Here is a 17,193-nt window from a genome sequence, read left to right on the forward strand (position 1 = left end):
AACCGAGGTCATGTCACTGCAAATCATTTTCAGCTTCAGTTAGTGCTTCTTTCAGCATCTTTACCCAATTTTATCCTCCTCTACGAGCTGATCTACATTCTTCTCTTTTTCCTCTTCTGTATTCAGGACATTCTTTTATTGCACACGGACATGGCGTGCTGGAGGGAAGGTCAGTGCTGTTGTGGTCATCCAGGGGCCGATTTTGTGCTGCATCATGGGACTCGTGCAGCAGGACATGACAAGGTCACTGCAGGACACTACATGCCTTAACAAGTCTACGTTTTTATGCACATTTAGCCTCAATTTCTCTGCAATGATACATTGCTGTACATTTTTTTTCGGTTGAGCAAAAATGTAAATAATCCAAGCCTTTTTATTAAATCCTCACCCTATTTTTTTTAGCACAGTATGAGACTTTGATCTTTGTTACCATCTGTAAAGTGACCATCAGTCAAGTAAATAATTAGTTACTGGCAAACTTTGTCATTTTCTTCTCGCCTTTTTATGTGGGCCTATTAAATTTACAGGTCTCCAACCTCCGGAACCGGAACTGGTCCAGTATCAGGACGCGGAGCATACGGGTGCGCAGTTCTGGTTCGGGTCCAGTATCAGATCTAATACTGGTACCGGTACCCAGACCCAGCACCACATGCATTTTGAGGACCAGTCTGCATCCAGTATGGCATTCGGTACCGAGTCCTGATGGTTGCAGACCCTTGATTTACAAACAGTCAGCACGTCAATTGCTATTGGCTGATGGTGAACCACATGACTGTGTTGCATTAAACATATGAGAACTGTTTCTTTTTTTTCACAGTATTGCATAAAATACCTAAATAAATGAAATAAAAACATTTTAAAATAAAATTCCTTAAGAAACTTTATTAACACATTAACAAACATTATTCATGTGTTTATAAGGTGTTAATAAGACATCAACTAGCACAATAATCCAAATAAGGTTCATGAAAATACTTAGTAAGATTTATTAACATCTAAAGAGAGGCCATTGTCTTCAAAGGCCAAATTAATAAACTGCTTACAAATTTGATGAATGTATGAACTACTTTAGTAAGGATTTTATAACACCTCATCTAAAGTGTTACCAAAATTTTGAATCAATAAAATCATTTGTTTACTAACCTCAGGGATCAAAACAGTCTAAAATGCAGGTTTTAATGTTTGCAGTTGTTATGTTAAAGACATTTTGTTTTTGTTAATTAAGAATACAAAAATTATCAATTAAAACTTTCTCTCAACTGTTGAAATGCATTTTTATTTATAACTTAAATTACAAAGAAATAATACATATGTAGATTTTATTAGGTAATTTTTTTTTACTGTATTGTATTGTCGCGTTGGTTGAACCTTTTATGCATACATATATTGAGTTGGGAACATATATTAAGATATAAGACATGTAAGAAAGAACACACAGCCATGAATATCACAGAAATATTTGTCAGAAGATGAAATGAATGTGTTGATTTTTGTAATTTGTTGAAAACTGGATGAAAAAATGGATTTCTGGACTTCTGGCAGCACAAATACCATCAGAACAGGCAAAAAAAAAAAACAGATGCTAAAAGAACCATGAATATAATGAATATGAACATTTTGTAATATCTCTGGGTTTGCAACAGCTGAGTAAAAAAAACTGTGAATGATGTTCAGAAAGGGAAGATTCCATAATTTCTGACTGTTCTTGTGTACTCTCTTTTGTCAGAAATGTAGAAAAGGTTTTAAGGAATTTGATGAAACTAACATTTGCTTAAATGTATCACAGTCATTGAAGAGGCAGGAAAGTGGGAGGAGTCAGCGGTTTGGGAGCCAAAATGCAGGAGTCCTGTTTGATGACAAAGACTTTGATACGAAACCTAAATATAAACTACAAATCACAAAACGAAGGTAAAAAAAGGTAAAAAAGGATGAACTGAAAACATCTATCCATCCAACCATTTATCCGTTTATCCATCCATCCGAAATGAATACAAATGTATTTATGAATCTGTAAAACATAAGCAATTCAAAAAAATAAATATATAGTTTGTATAAAATAAAATCATTTTCTTAAAATCTTTTTTACTACGTTTTGACGGAGAAAAACTTTTCTTTTTTTTTAACCTATAATAAAAAAAATGAAAACACTCAACACCGTAGAGAGAACACAGCTGAGTTAGAATAAATGTAAAGGAACAAAAGCAAAAAGGGGAAATTAGAGACGGAGTGATGGATCATTTATAAAAAGGCTGAAAGTGCTGCAGGCAAACACCCACACACCCAAACACACACTCGTTCAGTCAGGCAGCACCAGAAATAACCTGAGAGCACTAACAGCAGTTAGCAATGAATATTTCAGCCGTCTTCCATGTCCACCCCTCCACCAGCTGTGTCTTTCGACTTCCATCTCTTTAAACTTTCAGTCTTTCTCTCAGGCCTCCTCCTCCTTCTTCCATCAATCTTCACTAACATGAGAGGGAGCAGTGTAAAAGCTTGGTGGAGACATACACAGATACAGAGTTCAGATTAGTTTTAAATTTACTTTTCTGTAGGTTTTTGAGAAAGATTGTTGTATGTTTCAAAAACGCAAAAGTAAAACTGAAAATCTGTAAGCATGTTACACAGTTGAGCTCTGAATGTGTGTCTGTTACAGGGGATGTCTTTGCAAGCCTTTTGCTAATCTAACTTGAAACTTCCCTTCTTCATGTGTGTGAAGACTTCAGTTCTTTTTCCTGGTTCATGTTCTGTTGTCAGGTTCTGTTTTTCCTCTTCATTATATAAACCGTTCAGCTTGTCCAGCATCCACAACTGTCTAGATCGGGGGTGTCAAACTTACGGCCTGCCAGGGGGTTTAATCCGGCCCAGTTGTGAAGAGAAAAAATATAAGGATACTGGGGAAAAAAAAAAAATAGCCTATTGCTGTGCCGAGTTATGGTTCATAAAAGAAATGCCAGCAATATGCAATTCTGCCACCAGGGGGAGCAAAGGAAAAGAAAGACTGACATGACAAGAGATCAAGAAATAAACAGCATGTGTGCCACATGCCGGTCAGATGCAGTTTAATTTAGTTGAATTTTTATTTGATTTGCACACTTATATTTTAGGCAGGCTGTTTATTTTTTTCTGTAGCCCCCTCTTAAGTTCACTATCGGGATTAATTGATGTCAGATGTAAAATATTCAGTACGAAATTGAATAAACCACTTTATTTTAGTAAAATGCATTTTTATTCAAAGTCCATTGGCTTCTGTGAATGAAGTGCTTAGGCTACTATGTTGGTTAAGGCAGTTAAAAAAAAATAAACAAAAGTGCAGATGACAAGCTGACCACAGGTTATTTTGCTATTACGCTACTGGTCCAGCTCACTTGAGATCAGACAGGTTGAATGTGATCCCTGAACCAACATGAATTTGACACTCATGGTCTTGATTTAAAGAGGCCCTACCATGAAAATTCTACTTTTTGAGGTTTTAAGTGCATTATACTGTCCATTCCTCACTATAAAGAGCCATAAAGTGACATTTTGAATGAATAAGGAGAAAAGTAAAGTTTTAGAAAAGGTTTCCGTCTGACCTCAGATCCTGGAGACTCAGCAATGTCAACCAAACAAAGCCCTAACAAAATAACAAAAGTACACAGGAGGAAAGACAGTCAAGGAAGATGGAGTGAAAAAATGATAAACAAATGGATTTATAATAAATCTAAAGATTTAACACATATTTTATTAAAGTAAACTAGCATAGAGGCAAAGAGAAAACCTCAATTTATCTCAAAAACACAGATACATATTTCGACACAAACCAGTCACTTGTACAAAAACTGGGCTGTACAGTCCACTATTTTGAGTAATCCGTGTTTATTTGTGTGACTCTACGGAAAAATTGTAGAAATATTAGAAACTCTTGAACTAAATGAATTTAACATCTTTAACAAACACCTGTATGTTGGAGAACAAAAAAAGCAATCATTTCACATCACAAAGAAGAGCCACGCCCCGGAGAACCCAGTGTTCTGGAGGCTGGGTCGTCCTCAGTCCCACTGATGCAATGCAGTTGATATCGGTTCTGGTTGGTTTCTTGTAAATGGGGCAGGAATAGAGACGGGAATCCTTCACGACTGCAACATAAAAAGACACAAAACAGGCTGTTGTGTGTGGAAAAGAGTGTTGGAAAACGGAGCAACTGCTCTTGAAATGAGAAATCTTTGTTGGTAGAACTACATAAAGTTCACAAAATATTAGTATGATGCCATTCAGTCACATCTAACAAGGCTTCTGTTTTACTGAAGGTAAATCTGTTACAAATCTGGCATGTAAACCTTTTATAAACTTAAAGTGGACCAATTAAGTCCCAAGACGTATACTTGTTAGTCAGCCAGTATACTGTTTAAGTGAAGTTAGTAGACTAGAGGAAATATAGTTTCTATACTTAAGTATACTTTAAAATATATTTTGGTAATGGTTTCTGACAGGGCAGCTGTGGGTTCTCATTTATGAAACATAAAATATTTCAGTCTTTGGTGTTACACTAAAGGTGTGTATGCACAAAAAGCTAAAAAAAAATCTTAATTTATCAATACATCACATTATTGATTTCTGTCACACATTGGTACAGAAAACACAGGAAGTGTGGGTGGCACTGTGTGTTTTTTTAATATTTGAGACATTTAAATTAAAACATATTTCTTTAGAACTATTTGGTGATCTTTGCAACAACTTGAACATGTAAAACTCTACTTTGTGTTCCTATAACATGAATAAATCATCCGTTTACAATAAAAGTCAAGGTAAATTTTGTTTGAATATTTTAAAATGTTTCTATCTTAACTGATGCTGGCGAGGTTATATATTTCCATACAGTTAAGATCTTCTTATAATGTTATGATGTAGTTTAATTGTGAAAAACCTGAAAGATACTAATATAACTAAAGTAACAACATGAAGCCAGAATGAAGAGTCTGTCAGCAAGCAGCTCTTCTGTCCATTCATGGTTTTCACAAACTGAAAGCTAACCATACTCCAGTCAAAACAGAATGTCCAACATGTTTTGTCTGTTTAACATTTCAAACATTTGCATCTTTCCAGTACAAACCATGGAGGTGGAGATTTGAAGATTAAAACAGAAGTAGTTCCCATGCTCACCATTATTCTCTGCGTACATCCAGATCACAGGCATCATTTCAAAGAGGACTTTGGGTTTGGATTCCATGAGCTTGCAGTTGTTGCGGTCCCAGCTGGCCCCCTCCAGGTAAAGCCCATAAACGTACACGCCCTTTGCAGGGGGCTGAGTGATGTCGTCCTTCATCTGCTTGGTCACCTCGTTACAAAGCACCATGCGGTCCAGGGCCCAGCCCTTGTTGGCTCGGGCGATTTCCTATGAGTGAAAAAATGTGCAGTTTGACCTACGGCATTTCAGAATCTACCTTAAAATGTGTCTCTGCCTAAAATGTAATACAGTTAGAAGAACAAAAACATTTTTTTTGACAATGCAACTGGTGTTGTGCATGGCCTAATGCTGCAACGGAAAGTAAAGAATAAATCTGGGTGTTCTTATTATTACTTTAAATTCAATTAATTTGATACTTTAAATTAACTACATAGTTAAGTTAACACCATAGCTGACAAAAGCTGAAAACAAATTGGAAGAAAGAATTTAAATGAAATATAACTGATTCAATCAGCCATCAGCTGTGATCTCTGAGATTATCCTGCAGAGCAACATCAAATAGAAGGTAAGTGAGAATCTGATTTGAGGACTAAATATCTCTTCACCTCTGCATCACTGAAATAAATTCAAAATATATATATTTGTTGAGTTTTTAAACACATTCTACATTTTTGTGCACCATAAACTGTAGAAACCTCTAATCATGTCAATCCAGGATGTGGAGAGTACCTGTTTCATAGCTGTCAGGAAGCCTTGCGGGTTGAAAAAGCCCGTCATCCAGAAGCAGCTGGGCCGGCCTTTGAAGAGCCAGGTCTGAAACTGACGGTTCCGCTCGAGGAGCTCTGTGAACCAGAACCCCAAAGTGCTGGAGGCCCAAGACTCCTGAGGAGGAGAAACAAGAAGAAAAATGAAAAGCGAAAAACAAAATCAACAGTAAGTTGCAACACAAAGTCTGCTGCCCTGGAGGATTAAAATAGAAGTAATTAGAACAAAGAGTATTATTATGTTTAAAAATGCCCCGGATGAACCTAAAATATGTCATTTTTGACATCCAATGAATGGCTCTTGATGTTAGTAATATGAAAATCTGACATGATGTTCTTTTGTGTATTTCAGTACATCCAAAACTGATTTGTGCTGTGAGAAAATATATTAATAATATAATAATAGTTTTCAGGCCCTAGAAGCAAACATGGAACAGATATTCACATTATCATTCACTATTTTTGACAAATCCGTTTATGTCTGAACATTAAAAAACACTTTACTGTTCCCAAAGCACTAATATATGTGCTTTTTTGCACTTTTGAATTAAAATATTGCATTTAATTAATAACATGTTTACCTAGGACAACACAGTTTCAACAGAAGACATCATTTGAGTGTCAAACTCCATTCACCTTCATCCAGCGAGCTGGAATGCGAGCGTCATACATGCAGTCCAGGGCGTCTCGCAGGTTCTCGCTCATGATGATGGTCCCGTCTATGGCTAGCTTGAGGTCCACCAGGGTGCTCCGGACCAGCGCTATGACCCTCTGCATCCGATCGATCTCCTGACGCAGAAAGATGTTCATGGGCTTTAAAGATCCCATCTTCTGGAGGCGCTCCCGGACCTGAAGTTATCCATGAAAGACAAGACGCATCCAAAACAGATGATTTGAATAAATTCAAATAATATAATGATAATATGATATGTATCAATGATTCATACCCCTTGTGCAACATTTTTAAGCCTCACATCCTTTCTTTATTTTTTGCATATTTTCTTTTCTTACATAGAAAAGTAAAGCACATTTACACAAACTTCTGTAAACGTTATCAGCTTGACTCATTCAGTATGTGGATGATAACATTGTTAGGCAGAAAATTATGAATGAGACACCAAACTCCAAAAAATACTTTAAATTTAAAAGAATTACTTTTACACATTAATAAACTTCAAATATGTGTTTTTAGTTTTTGTGAGACTTCCACAGCAAAGCTGATTGTTGCTGCAGAATCTTTGGTCTGCTCTCCATCTTAGAAAGAGCATCTCTGAACTAAATTTCACTTTTGTGCTTTTTCAGCTACTCTTACACGTGTTTTAATTTCACAAACTGCCTCTGCATTTGGGGATAAAGAAATTATAAAGCAGGATAACATTTTATTTAAAACAGAGCCACTTGGCATTAAATAATGAAGATAATCCAAACAACTCAACAATGTTCTGGTGCCCTCATGTACTTTTAAAAGAAATAAAAATAAAAAAGAAGGAAGCAAAAAAGAAAAATAAAAGAAAGGCACAATTCTGTTCCTTTTACATCTATCAATCTCTCTTCTAAACCCACTGAATCCCTTTTGGGGTCACATGTTGCTGGAGCCTATCCTAGCACAGTTGAGCAAAGGCGACAGATCAACCTCTGAAGCATTTCTTGGGCTGTAGGAGGAAAGAAGAGCGCACCAGGAGAACACCCAAACTCCCAGCTGGGATTTGAACCAGGAGCTTCTTACTGTGAAGGGGAGAGCCCAAACCACTGCGCCACCGTGCAGCCTCACATCCATCACATAAAACAAGATGTGAGTGACTTTACATATTTTAAATCAAGCTGACCTCGAAGGGAACGTAGTCAGGGGGGAGCTTTTCCAGCATGTCGTCCGCCAGCCTGGACACGGCAGCCTCTCTGGTCTCCCCTCCTCCTGATGAGCTGTCCTTTGGTTGAATACTGAGGATGGTGTCCAGCACGTCCTTGGCCTGTTTACTCTGAAACGTTATGTCTGCGTTCGGGTGAAGGCCGAACACCTCAGGGGTGTCATAGGCTGGAAGACTCTGGAAGAGAGCATTTGGTTTAGATCAGGGGTCGGCAACCTTTAACAGTAAAAGAGCCATTTTCTGCTTATTTACAACTGATCAAAATCTAGAAGGAGCCGCATAGTTTAGCCTTTAAGAAATGTTTATTTGCATTCATGGCCTTCTTTTTTAAGAATAAGAATAATGTTTATTTTTTGGCACGAACTAAAGCAAAAATATAAAAAGAAACTAGCATTTCTGAAAATGTGATTTTTTTTTTTTTTACGTTTGACAGAAGCACAAATAACTTCAAACAGGATCATCTCAGTGCAGCTCTGGATCAGCTAGTAACCAATGTTGTGCAGCATAAGATAATATGTGCTTTTAACTCATAAAACATAAAACTTTCATCAAAGTTTTGCTTAGCAAACAAAACCAGTGCACTCTGGAGGTAGCGTTATTAGGGATGATACAGCTTTATAAGAACACATGTCAAATCTAAACCTTTAGTTAAAGGTATGTAAGAATGGAATACTGTACATTTGATGCTTTTTATGCAATAAAATATTATTCAGAGATAGAAATACAAGTTTTAACACAACATACAGCTGGATACGTTTTTCACCTAAATTTGATTGTTTTCAGCTTTCAATATTAAAAACACGACGGTTGACTCTTTTTATCTTTTATCTGATTAAAAAATAAAGTTAAACTTATAGATGGTTTAGTGTTATGTTCAAATAGTAAAAAAGTTGCATTTTCAAATGAGAATTTATCCAGTTTTGATTTACAATTTGGAAGTTTGGATTTTTTTTTAATTACCGGATTAAAGATGTTTTTATGACAGCAAAATGAAGTAAACTGTCTAATGGTCATAATTCAGACTTTTTGTTGTGGGCTCATCTTTGTTTATCCCTTCAAATGCCACTGAATGTTGATCATGTAAAATGTGCATCAGAATCAGCTGAAGGTGGCAGCGTTGTCTGCACATGCTCAGGTGTTCAGCAGCCTTACCTGAATGTAAGCCAGGTACTGGTCGACGCTGGAGCACTTTGGGATGCTGTAGTCCTTATAGAAGATAAATTTCGGGTCAAACATTTTCTTGTTGAACCACACCTTGGCAAAGGTGTTAAGCAGACGCTTGTCGTAGTCGTCAGTGACACGGCCGCCATATTGAATCTCCCCGATCATGTATTGGACTGTGATCCAAGAAACAAGCTGAAAAAAAAATTACTAAATTAATTAAATTAAAATAATGGTATAAATAAATAACTTTGACATTCAATTAATCATTCTTTGAATCATATTAATTATAAGAACCTTCAACTAATGAGATTTGCTAAATTCACATTTAAATAAATATGAATAATATTACTTTTTAAAGGTTATTTTGTCATTGAAACAACGGCTGATTATTTTAAAAATCTATGACTATAAATTAAGTGTACTTTGAGTTGCAAGTCAATCATCACTTTGATTAATGACATCATCGATTTAGTTTGTAACAAACTTTCAAATGTAAAGCAGTCATGTATACTTTCTAAAGCAGGTGGAATTAGGACAGAATTCCTCTTTTCAAGTTTAAGAAGATCTGGACATGCATAATGACATTCAGTATCCAAAATATAGCTTATTAATAGTCAATAAACATGTAAATAAAAGAAGAGAATACTTTGTGAGTACAACATGCATTTCTAACAGCACTTCTGAAATCCCTTTGTCACTAATCCTTATACGTATTTGACTAAAACGTTTTTGAAAAGCGTAGAACCCACCTGTTTGGCGTCCATATCCTCCAGGTGGTTCTGAATGAACTGCACGGTGGCGTTGAAGTCGGCCTGGTTGAACTCGTAGGGGATGTTCCATCCTAGAGGACCAAACTTCCTCCTCTCTTGGACCGTGCTGTGCAGAAACGCCACACAGTACAGCATTGGCTTCCACTGGCTCATGTTGCTGACATCCAAAAGGTCCTGGCTGATACCTGGAGACGGATCCACAGAACAACACAAATGAAAACGCTCAATCCAATAAAAGCAGTTTAGCAAAAAAGCCAATTCATTCTACAGTTTACTTCTAATATCATCTGACCACTGGAAACAATGATAAGTCTTATTATATTTGCTGATAAACAGCATAACCATGATTCTTTATCAATCCAGATAAGGGAAAATGAAACTTGTTAGTGCATGCGTCCCCTTAAAGAGGCTGCATGCTGTTTGAAAGAGAACTTAGTTGTAATAGAACTTAGTAAGAGAATTTGCCTTGAAGTCAAGTCTGTACCTCCGTACAGGTTTTCTTTAGTTTTCTTTCTCCTCATATTCAGCAGTTTGAGAAAAGGCTGAAGGACAAACTAGATTTAAAGAAGCTACTTTAGTGCATCTTCTCATTGTCTTCATACATGTACTCACATATATGTACTTAATGGTACACCTTGAACAATCATTTTCCTATTTACAGATGCTTTTTTAAACTCACTTTCAGTCCTTAATTCTCAACATAATAAAGGTTACTGAAGGTTTTTCTTCTGGAAATGGAACTTATTGAGAGTTTCTGCTTTACCTCATTTAGGCTTGTGTTTATTGTGTTTTTGTGTCTGATCTGTCAAATGCATGTTACAGATCCATCTTGAAAAAATATCTTTTAGGTTAAGAAAAACAAGCAAAATTGCAACAACATGTTAGAAATGTTAAGTTTTACAAGCCCTCACTGGCTTTAGACGTTTGTACATTCAATCCAATAAATAAATAGCTAAACATAGTGTTTTCTTTTTATTGACTTTTCTCTATCAGCTCATTTTTTTCCAAGGAGAGAAGAAGAGAGATGGTCTGTGTGTCTCTGTACAAACATCAGTAATATGTTGACCCAATTTAACCTACTCATCAATCTATTATGCTCTCTTTTGACATTTATACGTATATTTGCTTTTCAGCACATTAATGCTTGGCTGCTTTTATGCTCAAGCAATACATACTTTTGATGATCAATTATTATCTACACACATCTTTTTTAGGTTTTTTGCTTGGTTTAGTTGGGGGCGTGACTCACACTTAGGTGAAACTTTTTTAAACATTAAAATTAACAACTGCTAGAGGGCACTGTAGGTGTATGTATCAGTATTTGTCACTGACAGGAACACAGAAGACGAAGCGTCGCTCCGTCTTACACCACGCTTGGTTGAGTTGCCATAAAGCAACAAAGAGGATGAAGAAATCACCGTGTTTAGTGATTTAAAGAGATATAAAGGCTGAATCTGGACTCTTCTCCTACCCCTCCGATTCTAAGTGCATTAGTAGGGGTAGGGGTGTCTGAAATTGTTTTTTTTTTAAACCAATGTTGTTGTGTATTTTCCAAGTGCTGGCAGCTACGCACTAACAAAGAGGAGTGATGATGACGTCCTCGAGGGTCAGTAATATCTGAATTTGAAGGCACTGTTTTTCCATAACTCTCCATTTTTAGGGCTAAATGTAGAAGAAGAATTCAGATTCGGGCATTTTTTGCTGCTGCAACAGTCCAAAAACTATGGTTAGGGGAAGCAAACAGACTCACCTCCATAGGTTCTCTTGAGGCCTGCTTTGAGGCCTTGAGGTGGTTCGTTGGCGAACTTGATGGACATCTGCAGGAGTGTGATGGGGAAGTTTTTGTGGACCTCTGTGGTTATCCAAAGACGGAACGTCTCATTAGCACTTTCGGTTTCTATCACGGTGTCCATGAGCTCATCCATGAAATTCAGGCCCAGGTGGCAGTTCTGGAGCAAAGCCCAGCCACCCTGAAAACAGTCACAGGGGCAAGGACACCTCTTTAAAGACTACCACAAATAAGCTTGATTTCATAGAGCTCAGAGAAGCGACTCACATTAGCCATGGTCTGCTGCAGCAGCTTCCGGGCATGGACCTCTTGTCCTTGTCCCATGGACACATATCGAGTTTCAATCTTCAGCTTCTTTCCCAGAGCAATAATGGAGTCAGTTGGATCTGAGCCCATCGACAGGAAACAGATGAGAGGCGTCCGTGGGTTTGACTCCTCCCACGTCCCCTCCAAGTCGAGAATCACCCCTTCGGTGTACTTCTCCCCCATTGCATCTCTGATGTATTTTCGGGCCTAGAGGGGAAATAGATTTAAAAAAAGTAAATTGGTTTGTTGCTGTAAAATACTGTCACACAAAGAACAGGAAGTAATGAAGTTACATCTTTGGTCAAAACACAAACAGAAACATTTCAGATAAAATAACATACAGATGTTTTTAATGAAACTATGGTGAACTTTAGAGATAGAATTCATCATAGACTTTAATTTCATTTAAATTTAGAAAATGTGTCACAAAAACAAAAGCATGAAAGAACTCAGCAGCAGTTAAATAAATGTAAAAACCAGACTGGTGTGTCTGAACCTGTGCAATAGTCCTATCAGGACACCAGCAGCGAATGAGGAGAAGCCGTCTAAAGCAGTCAAGTGATTGGTCGTAAGAATTTGGGAGCACTTCTTCCTCTGGGGCTTCCTTGTCAAACCAGGACTTCCACAGTTTCTCGTGATGACTTATCTGGAAAACAGGGGAGGTCAGAGCAGCGAGTTATATTTAGAATAGAAGAGAAGAGCTCCCAATAACGCTAAGCCTTGCGTGCGGGCTGTACCTGGTCCAGAATATCAGAGAATTGCCACAGTTTGCTGAGCTCAACGAGATTGAGCCAGCTCATGTCCAGAATCCATTCTGCAGGTTTCTGAGGGCAGGTCTTCAGGTCCAGAGATGCACCTCCTGGATTGTTCAAACACACAAATGTTCACAGATTTATCCACAAAGTCAGCTAAAGAAAACATTTTTCTTCCCAAAACTATGTTAATGCTAAAAGTAATAAAAAAGCATCATATATATTTCAAACACAATTAAAGGAAACAAGCAAAAAAAATATATATTATATTTAAAAAAAAAATAGAAATATTTAGATATATGAAGTTAGCTTTTCCACTATGTCCCTTTCCAGATCACAGGGTTGCTGGAGCCTATCCCAGCTACTGCTCGCCTGGATAGGTTGCCAGTCATTTGCAGGTCACACACTGACACATCTAGGGACACTTTGGAGTAACAAAGAAACCTATGAAGCGTGCTTCTGGACGATGGGAGGAGAAAAGCCGCACATGTACGGGGAGAACATGCTAACTCCACACGGAACGGGATTTGAACCAGGGTCTTCTGAGCCAAAGCACCATTTTATAAACATTTTTACAATGAAAACTTTGTGCTGATTGCTATCTCTTACCTTTGATGAGTGTGAGAAACTCCGTATGCGTGACGTTTTTGCTCTGCATGTCAATCTTTAGGGTCAGGAGCAAAGTGAAGAGGAACTTGTGCTCTTCGTACAGGCCGCGGGCTGCATAGTAATAGACTTTGAACGTCATGTACTCTATGATGCTCTGTATTCGTTCGCTGGTGACAGAGCTTTTGGTGGATCTGTGCAGGATAAACAATATGTCATAAATCAGTGTAAGTTTTAAAAATAGCAAATCTATATGATATAGAACATTTTTACCTTGTCAAATAACATTCATGATAAATGTTCTGTTAAACCGAAATATCTTATAAGTTTGATTAAGTAAAATAAGGATAGTCTATAGGTCATAATCCTAATTTGTCTTGTTTTTAACTTCGTACGCATGAATTATAAAAGCCTTGCTCAAGATTTTTATTTTATCCTTCTAAGAACAAGAAAAAAAGTGCTTAGATTAAAAATTATTCGCAGATAATAGGCCGCCAAATAAAAAATAAATAAATAAATAGTCAGTTAATTTCCCCCCAGTTTGTGATTTGTTTTAATCGATTCCCAGCCCTACTAAATTTTAAAACAAACATTCAATTTCTTTCTTATTTTCTTCAAAATAAAGAAAATAAGCTGCGTTATGGATTTAAAACTCTTGATAGAATTTTGAACAAAATTCTTGTTTAATCTTCTGTTTGCTAAAGGTAAACAGAAACATCGCAAAGATTTTTTTTAACTCAAAAGTAAAATCAATAACAATAAAATCACATTTATTTTTAAGTCAAACACCAAATTATAGACATTTGAAAACAGACACATATAAGTCTCGTGATTACGAGATATTTTAGTTTTTGGGAGATTAATTTTCTTACCTAGCAAGAGAAAGATCAAAAAGTCCCAGGAACTGTGTGAGAGACGTCTGGTACATGACATTGACCATGCTCATCTCAGTGATCAAAAAGTACAGGATGCTGCCCCTAGTGGCGACTGAGAACACGTACACATGATAATTAGCTTCAATAAAGTGACTTCATGTATTCTGAAGTTAACCCCATAACGCAATCATAATCCTAGTTCACAAAAATATTTCAAATTACAAAACAAATATCTTAACTATTTAAAAAATTCAATCAGAAGTTTAGCATTAAAATATAACCAACTGGAATGATCTACAAACGAAGGTACCATTTCCTTTGGGTCTATTCTGATGACTTACCAGGTCGGTACTCCTCTCTAGCAGCATTGATCCGGATCTGCGTCTCTCCTGCTGTCTGCAGTTTCTGAGTCACCTCCTCAGCTGTCTGCTTTGTGTTTCCGAGCACAACGATGAGACTCTCGTCATCCACGAGTGAACCCTGCGACAACGAGACACATGGATAGTTACGTCACTTTTCATTGTAACTTTCTCTGAATTTGTTCAGACCTGCCGCAGGTTTTATTTGTCTCTGCGTACCTGCGTGCTGGTCAGCCTGTACAGCAGGTTGTCCTCAAGTTCCTTCATTTTTCGTTTGTTATATGTCACATCTTCTAAAAGGTCAGTCCTCTCCTTCTCCATTTCCTGAGGATTCGAGCACAGCCATAAGAAACACATTTTTGAGCGTAAAAGGTTATCATTTTGAAGTCGGAAAATGTCTTGTTTTTTTAGTCAAGAGGCAAAAACATCAGTGAGTAAAACATCTAAACTGGCGTATAAAGATGTTATCCCACAACATTTCTTACATACACAGACGTGTGTATGAGAAAATACCTGTTTTTCGGTGAGAATGACTCTGCCCAGAAGCTGGTCTTCCAGTCCTCTTATTGTGACGGTAAAGTCAATAATGGAGGTGCGAGCACTGATTTCTGGGGTGTAAGCTGGGTTAGGAAGCTTAGTGGTCATGTAAAGCCTGAAACCGCTCATCACATCCACTTCTTTGTCGCCAATTTTCACCTGGAAAAAGAAAACATAACGATCAAAAACATTTGATTACCAAGGGAAATACTTGCAAAAGTCATATGAATAGATTAACTTTACTCCAGATAAAAGTAATAAGAAAATAAATCATACAGGACCAAGAGACCACACCCATGACAAATCCAACACCCTTAAATTCCCAGATCTTGTAAATACAGTTTTGGTTACAGAAAATATTTGTGGGAAATTTAAATTGATTACTAATTCCAATAATCGAAGGAAAGAAGACTTTTGTGTTTATAAAAACAAAAGAGGTTTTGTGTTTCTAGGAATAAAAGAGTGGAATTCTTTAGATGCTGAAATGAAAACATCGCAAACAATTGTTAAAAAGACTGCATGATAAACAAGTATTTGAAAATTATAAGTTGTGTTAAAAAGATAAAAGTAATTCTGTAGATGCATTTTGGGTTTTGTGTTCTTTGGTTAAAGGGATGAATAAATGTGTTACACTATTTTGTTTTATTATGTATGGATGACTCTTGTTTATTATGAATATGGCGGCACATGAGAGAAGAAATTAAATTAAATGAAGTAAAATCAAAAAATCAAAAAACATTATTAGTTGAAAAAGAATACTTTTAAAGGCCATCTATCCATTTATAGATGAGTCATACTTAAAGGCTTCTAAATAAAACCAAATGGTAAAATTTAACATGACAAAAACAGAGTACACTAAAACAACTATTGACAAAAATGTGTACAATTAGATGCAGGTAAATAAACATCCATGAATATATCTGTTCCAATAAACATTTAATAACTCATTCAAATATAACTTTTACTTCATAATAGTAATAAATGACCAAAAATAACGTAGAATTTGCAAGTCAACTCGTACAGCACTGATAAATATTCAATATTTGAAATAAAGTTATAATAAAAGGACATTTCTGGCTGTCAATTCTGTTTGCCACAGACTTACTGTCAGTCACAACAGATGCAGGAATATTTTCCTTAATAACATTACAGTATGAGTGAACGTAACAATAGGAAGGATTAGGGGCATTAATTGTAGGTTTTTTTGTTGCTATTTTAGTTTACTTTTTAACATATTTTATTTAGTTTTCAAATTTTGTTATTATTTTATATTAAACTTTTTTCTTATTTTAAAATGTTTTTTAAATTAACATCAATTAATATTAACAATTTATGGGTTTAATTTAGCTAAATCTTGTAGTTTCAAATATAGAAAAAACTTTATTAAAAACCTAATTAATCACAGATGTACCGATGTGTAATCTGTAGACCCGAAGTATCTGCTGGAATAACCACGTTTAAAGTTTTGTTAGGACCTCACTCCATGATCTTGTGCTGCAGTGATTTTATCTCAAAATCCAACAAAAAACAAGTTTCAGAGGCAAGCCGTCCCAAACCACATTCACTCGCACACATAAATATCAGTGAGGTTATTTCTGTCATTGTACCTTGTGTGTTGATCCAGTTTTAATAAAGTTTTTCTCCAGGACATTGTCTAACACGGGGTCCAGCTCCTCCCCGACATCTTCAATCAAAAGGGGACGACCAAGAGACAGACTGTCTTCAAGATGGTTCTTGAAGTACTTGTGGTTCAGTGACGTGATCTGAAAGCGGGAAAACCATGAAATTGCTTCTATAGTCCTTTTTATACACAACTGATCAAAATAAACAAACCTGCAGCTCGTTCTTGGCCTCCTTGTTCTTGATCCACGTTTTTCCTTGTGTTTGTGGGTCAATAAGAAGCGGGAAGCGGGCGGCTTTGGTCACAATAATGCCGTTATGAATGGAAAGCTCATCATTGGGAAGTCCCTGACGACAGAGATCAGATCAGTGAGGCTTCGTACCAGCGTTTGGTCATGGAACACAGGGTTAGCGTTAGCCAGGCGCTGACCTGCAGGTTCCACTCGCTGACAGTGGAGGTGTCAATGAGCAGCTCGGTTATGTCGAGGTTGTTTCCGAATGGGATGCTGCGCTGCTTCAGCTCGCTCTGCCACTCAGTCAGCAGGAGGCTACGAAACTCCTGATTGAAAGGTCCAGAATAAGAGAGGAAGGCCGTGGCCAGAAGAACATCTCCTGAAACATA

General features: G+C 36.8%; 1 protein-coding gene and 1 long non-coding RNA gene across 3 annotated transcripts in view; one reads left to right on the forward strand and one right to left on the reverse strand.

Annotated features, from left to right (window-relative positions):
• Positions 1 to 7: 7 nt before the first annotated feature.
• On the forward strand, positions 8 to 867 carry LOC118598968. Its single transcript, XR_004948221.1, has 2 exons — positions 8 to 243; positions 528 to 867. It is a non-coding gene; the product is annotated as an uncharacterized LOC118598968 (long non-coding RNA).
• A 2,821-nt stretch (positions 868 to 3,688) lies between these two features.
• dnah5 (dynein, axonemal, heavy chain 5) overlaps positions 3,689 to 17,193 on the reverse strand; it is a 55,540-nt gene continuing 42,035 nt past the window's right edge. The window contains exons 69-87 of one of the 2 annotated variants that reach the window (XM_024292554.2): positions 17,002 to 17,183; positions 16,785 to 16,919; positions 16,559 to 16,714; positions 14,928 to 15,110; positions 14,634 to 14,738; positions 14,397 to 14,535; positions 14,053 to 14,167; positions 13,184 to 13,374; positions 12,560 to 12,681; positions 12,319 to 12,468; positions 11,784 to 12,029; positions 11,478 to 11,697; positions 9,707 to 9,912; positions 8,946 to 9,149; positions 7,755 to 7,970; positions 6,565 to 6,777; positions 5,894 to 6,046; positions 5,140 to 5,371; positions 3,689 to 4,115 (exon numbers count right to left, since the gene is read on the reverse strand). In XM_024292554.2, the coding sequence (XP_024148322.1) occupies positions 3,964 to 4,115; positions 5,140 to 5,371; positions 5,894 to 6,046; positions 6,565 to 6,777; positions 7,755 to 7,970; positions 8,946 to 9,149; positions 9,707 to 9,912; positions 11,478 to 11,697; positions 11,784 to 12,029; positions 12,319 to 12,468; positions 12,560 to 12,681; positions 13,184 to 13,374; positions 14,053 to 14,167; positions 14,397 to 14,535; positions 14,634 to 14,738; positions 14,928 to 15,110; positions 16,559 to 16,714; positions 16,785 to 16,919; positions 17,002 to 17,183 (3,320 nt within the window). In that variant the 3' untranslated portion in view covers positions 3,689 to 3,963. The remainder of the gene's footprint in view (positions 4,116 to 5,139; positions 5,372 to 5,893; positions 6,047 to 6,564; positions 6,778 to 7,754; positions 7,971 to 8,945; positions 9,150 to 9,706; positions 9,913 to 11,477; positions 11,698 to 11,783; positions 12,030 to 12,318; positions 12,469 to 12,559; positions 12,682 to 13,183; positions 13,375 to 14,052; positions 14,168 to 14,396; positions 14,536 to 14,633; positions 14,739 to 14,927; positions 15,111 to 16,558; positions 16,715 to 16,784; positions 16,920 to 17,001; positions 17,184 to 17,193) is intronic. The other variant, XM_024292555.2, reaches the window with a different exon arrangement.

This window comes from Oryzias melastigma, linkage group LG7, assembly GCF_002922805.2.
Source record: "Oryzias melastigma strain HK-1 linkage group LG7, ASM292280v2, whole genome shotgun sequence".
NCBI classification, from domain to species: domain Eukaryota; kingdom Metazoa; phylum Chordata; class Actinopteri; order Beloniformes; family Adrianichthyidae; genus Oryzias; species Oryzias melastigma.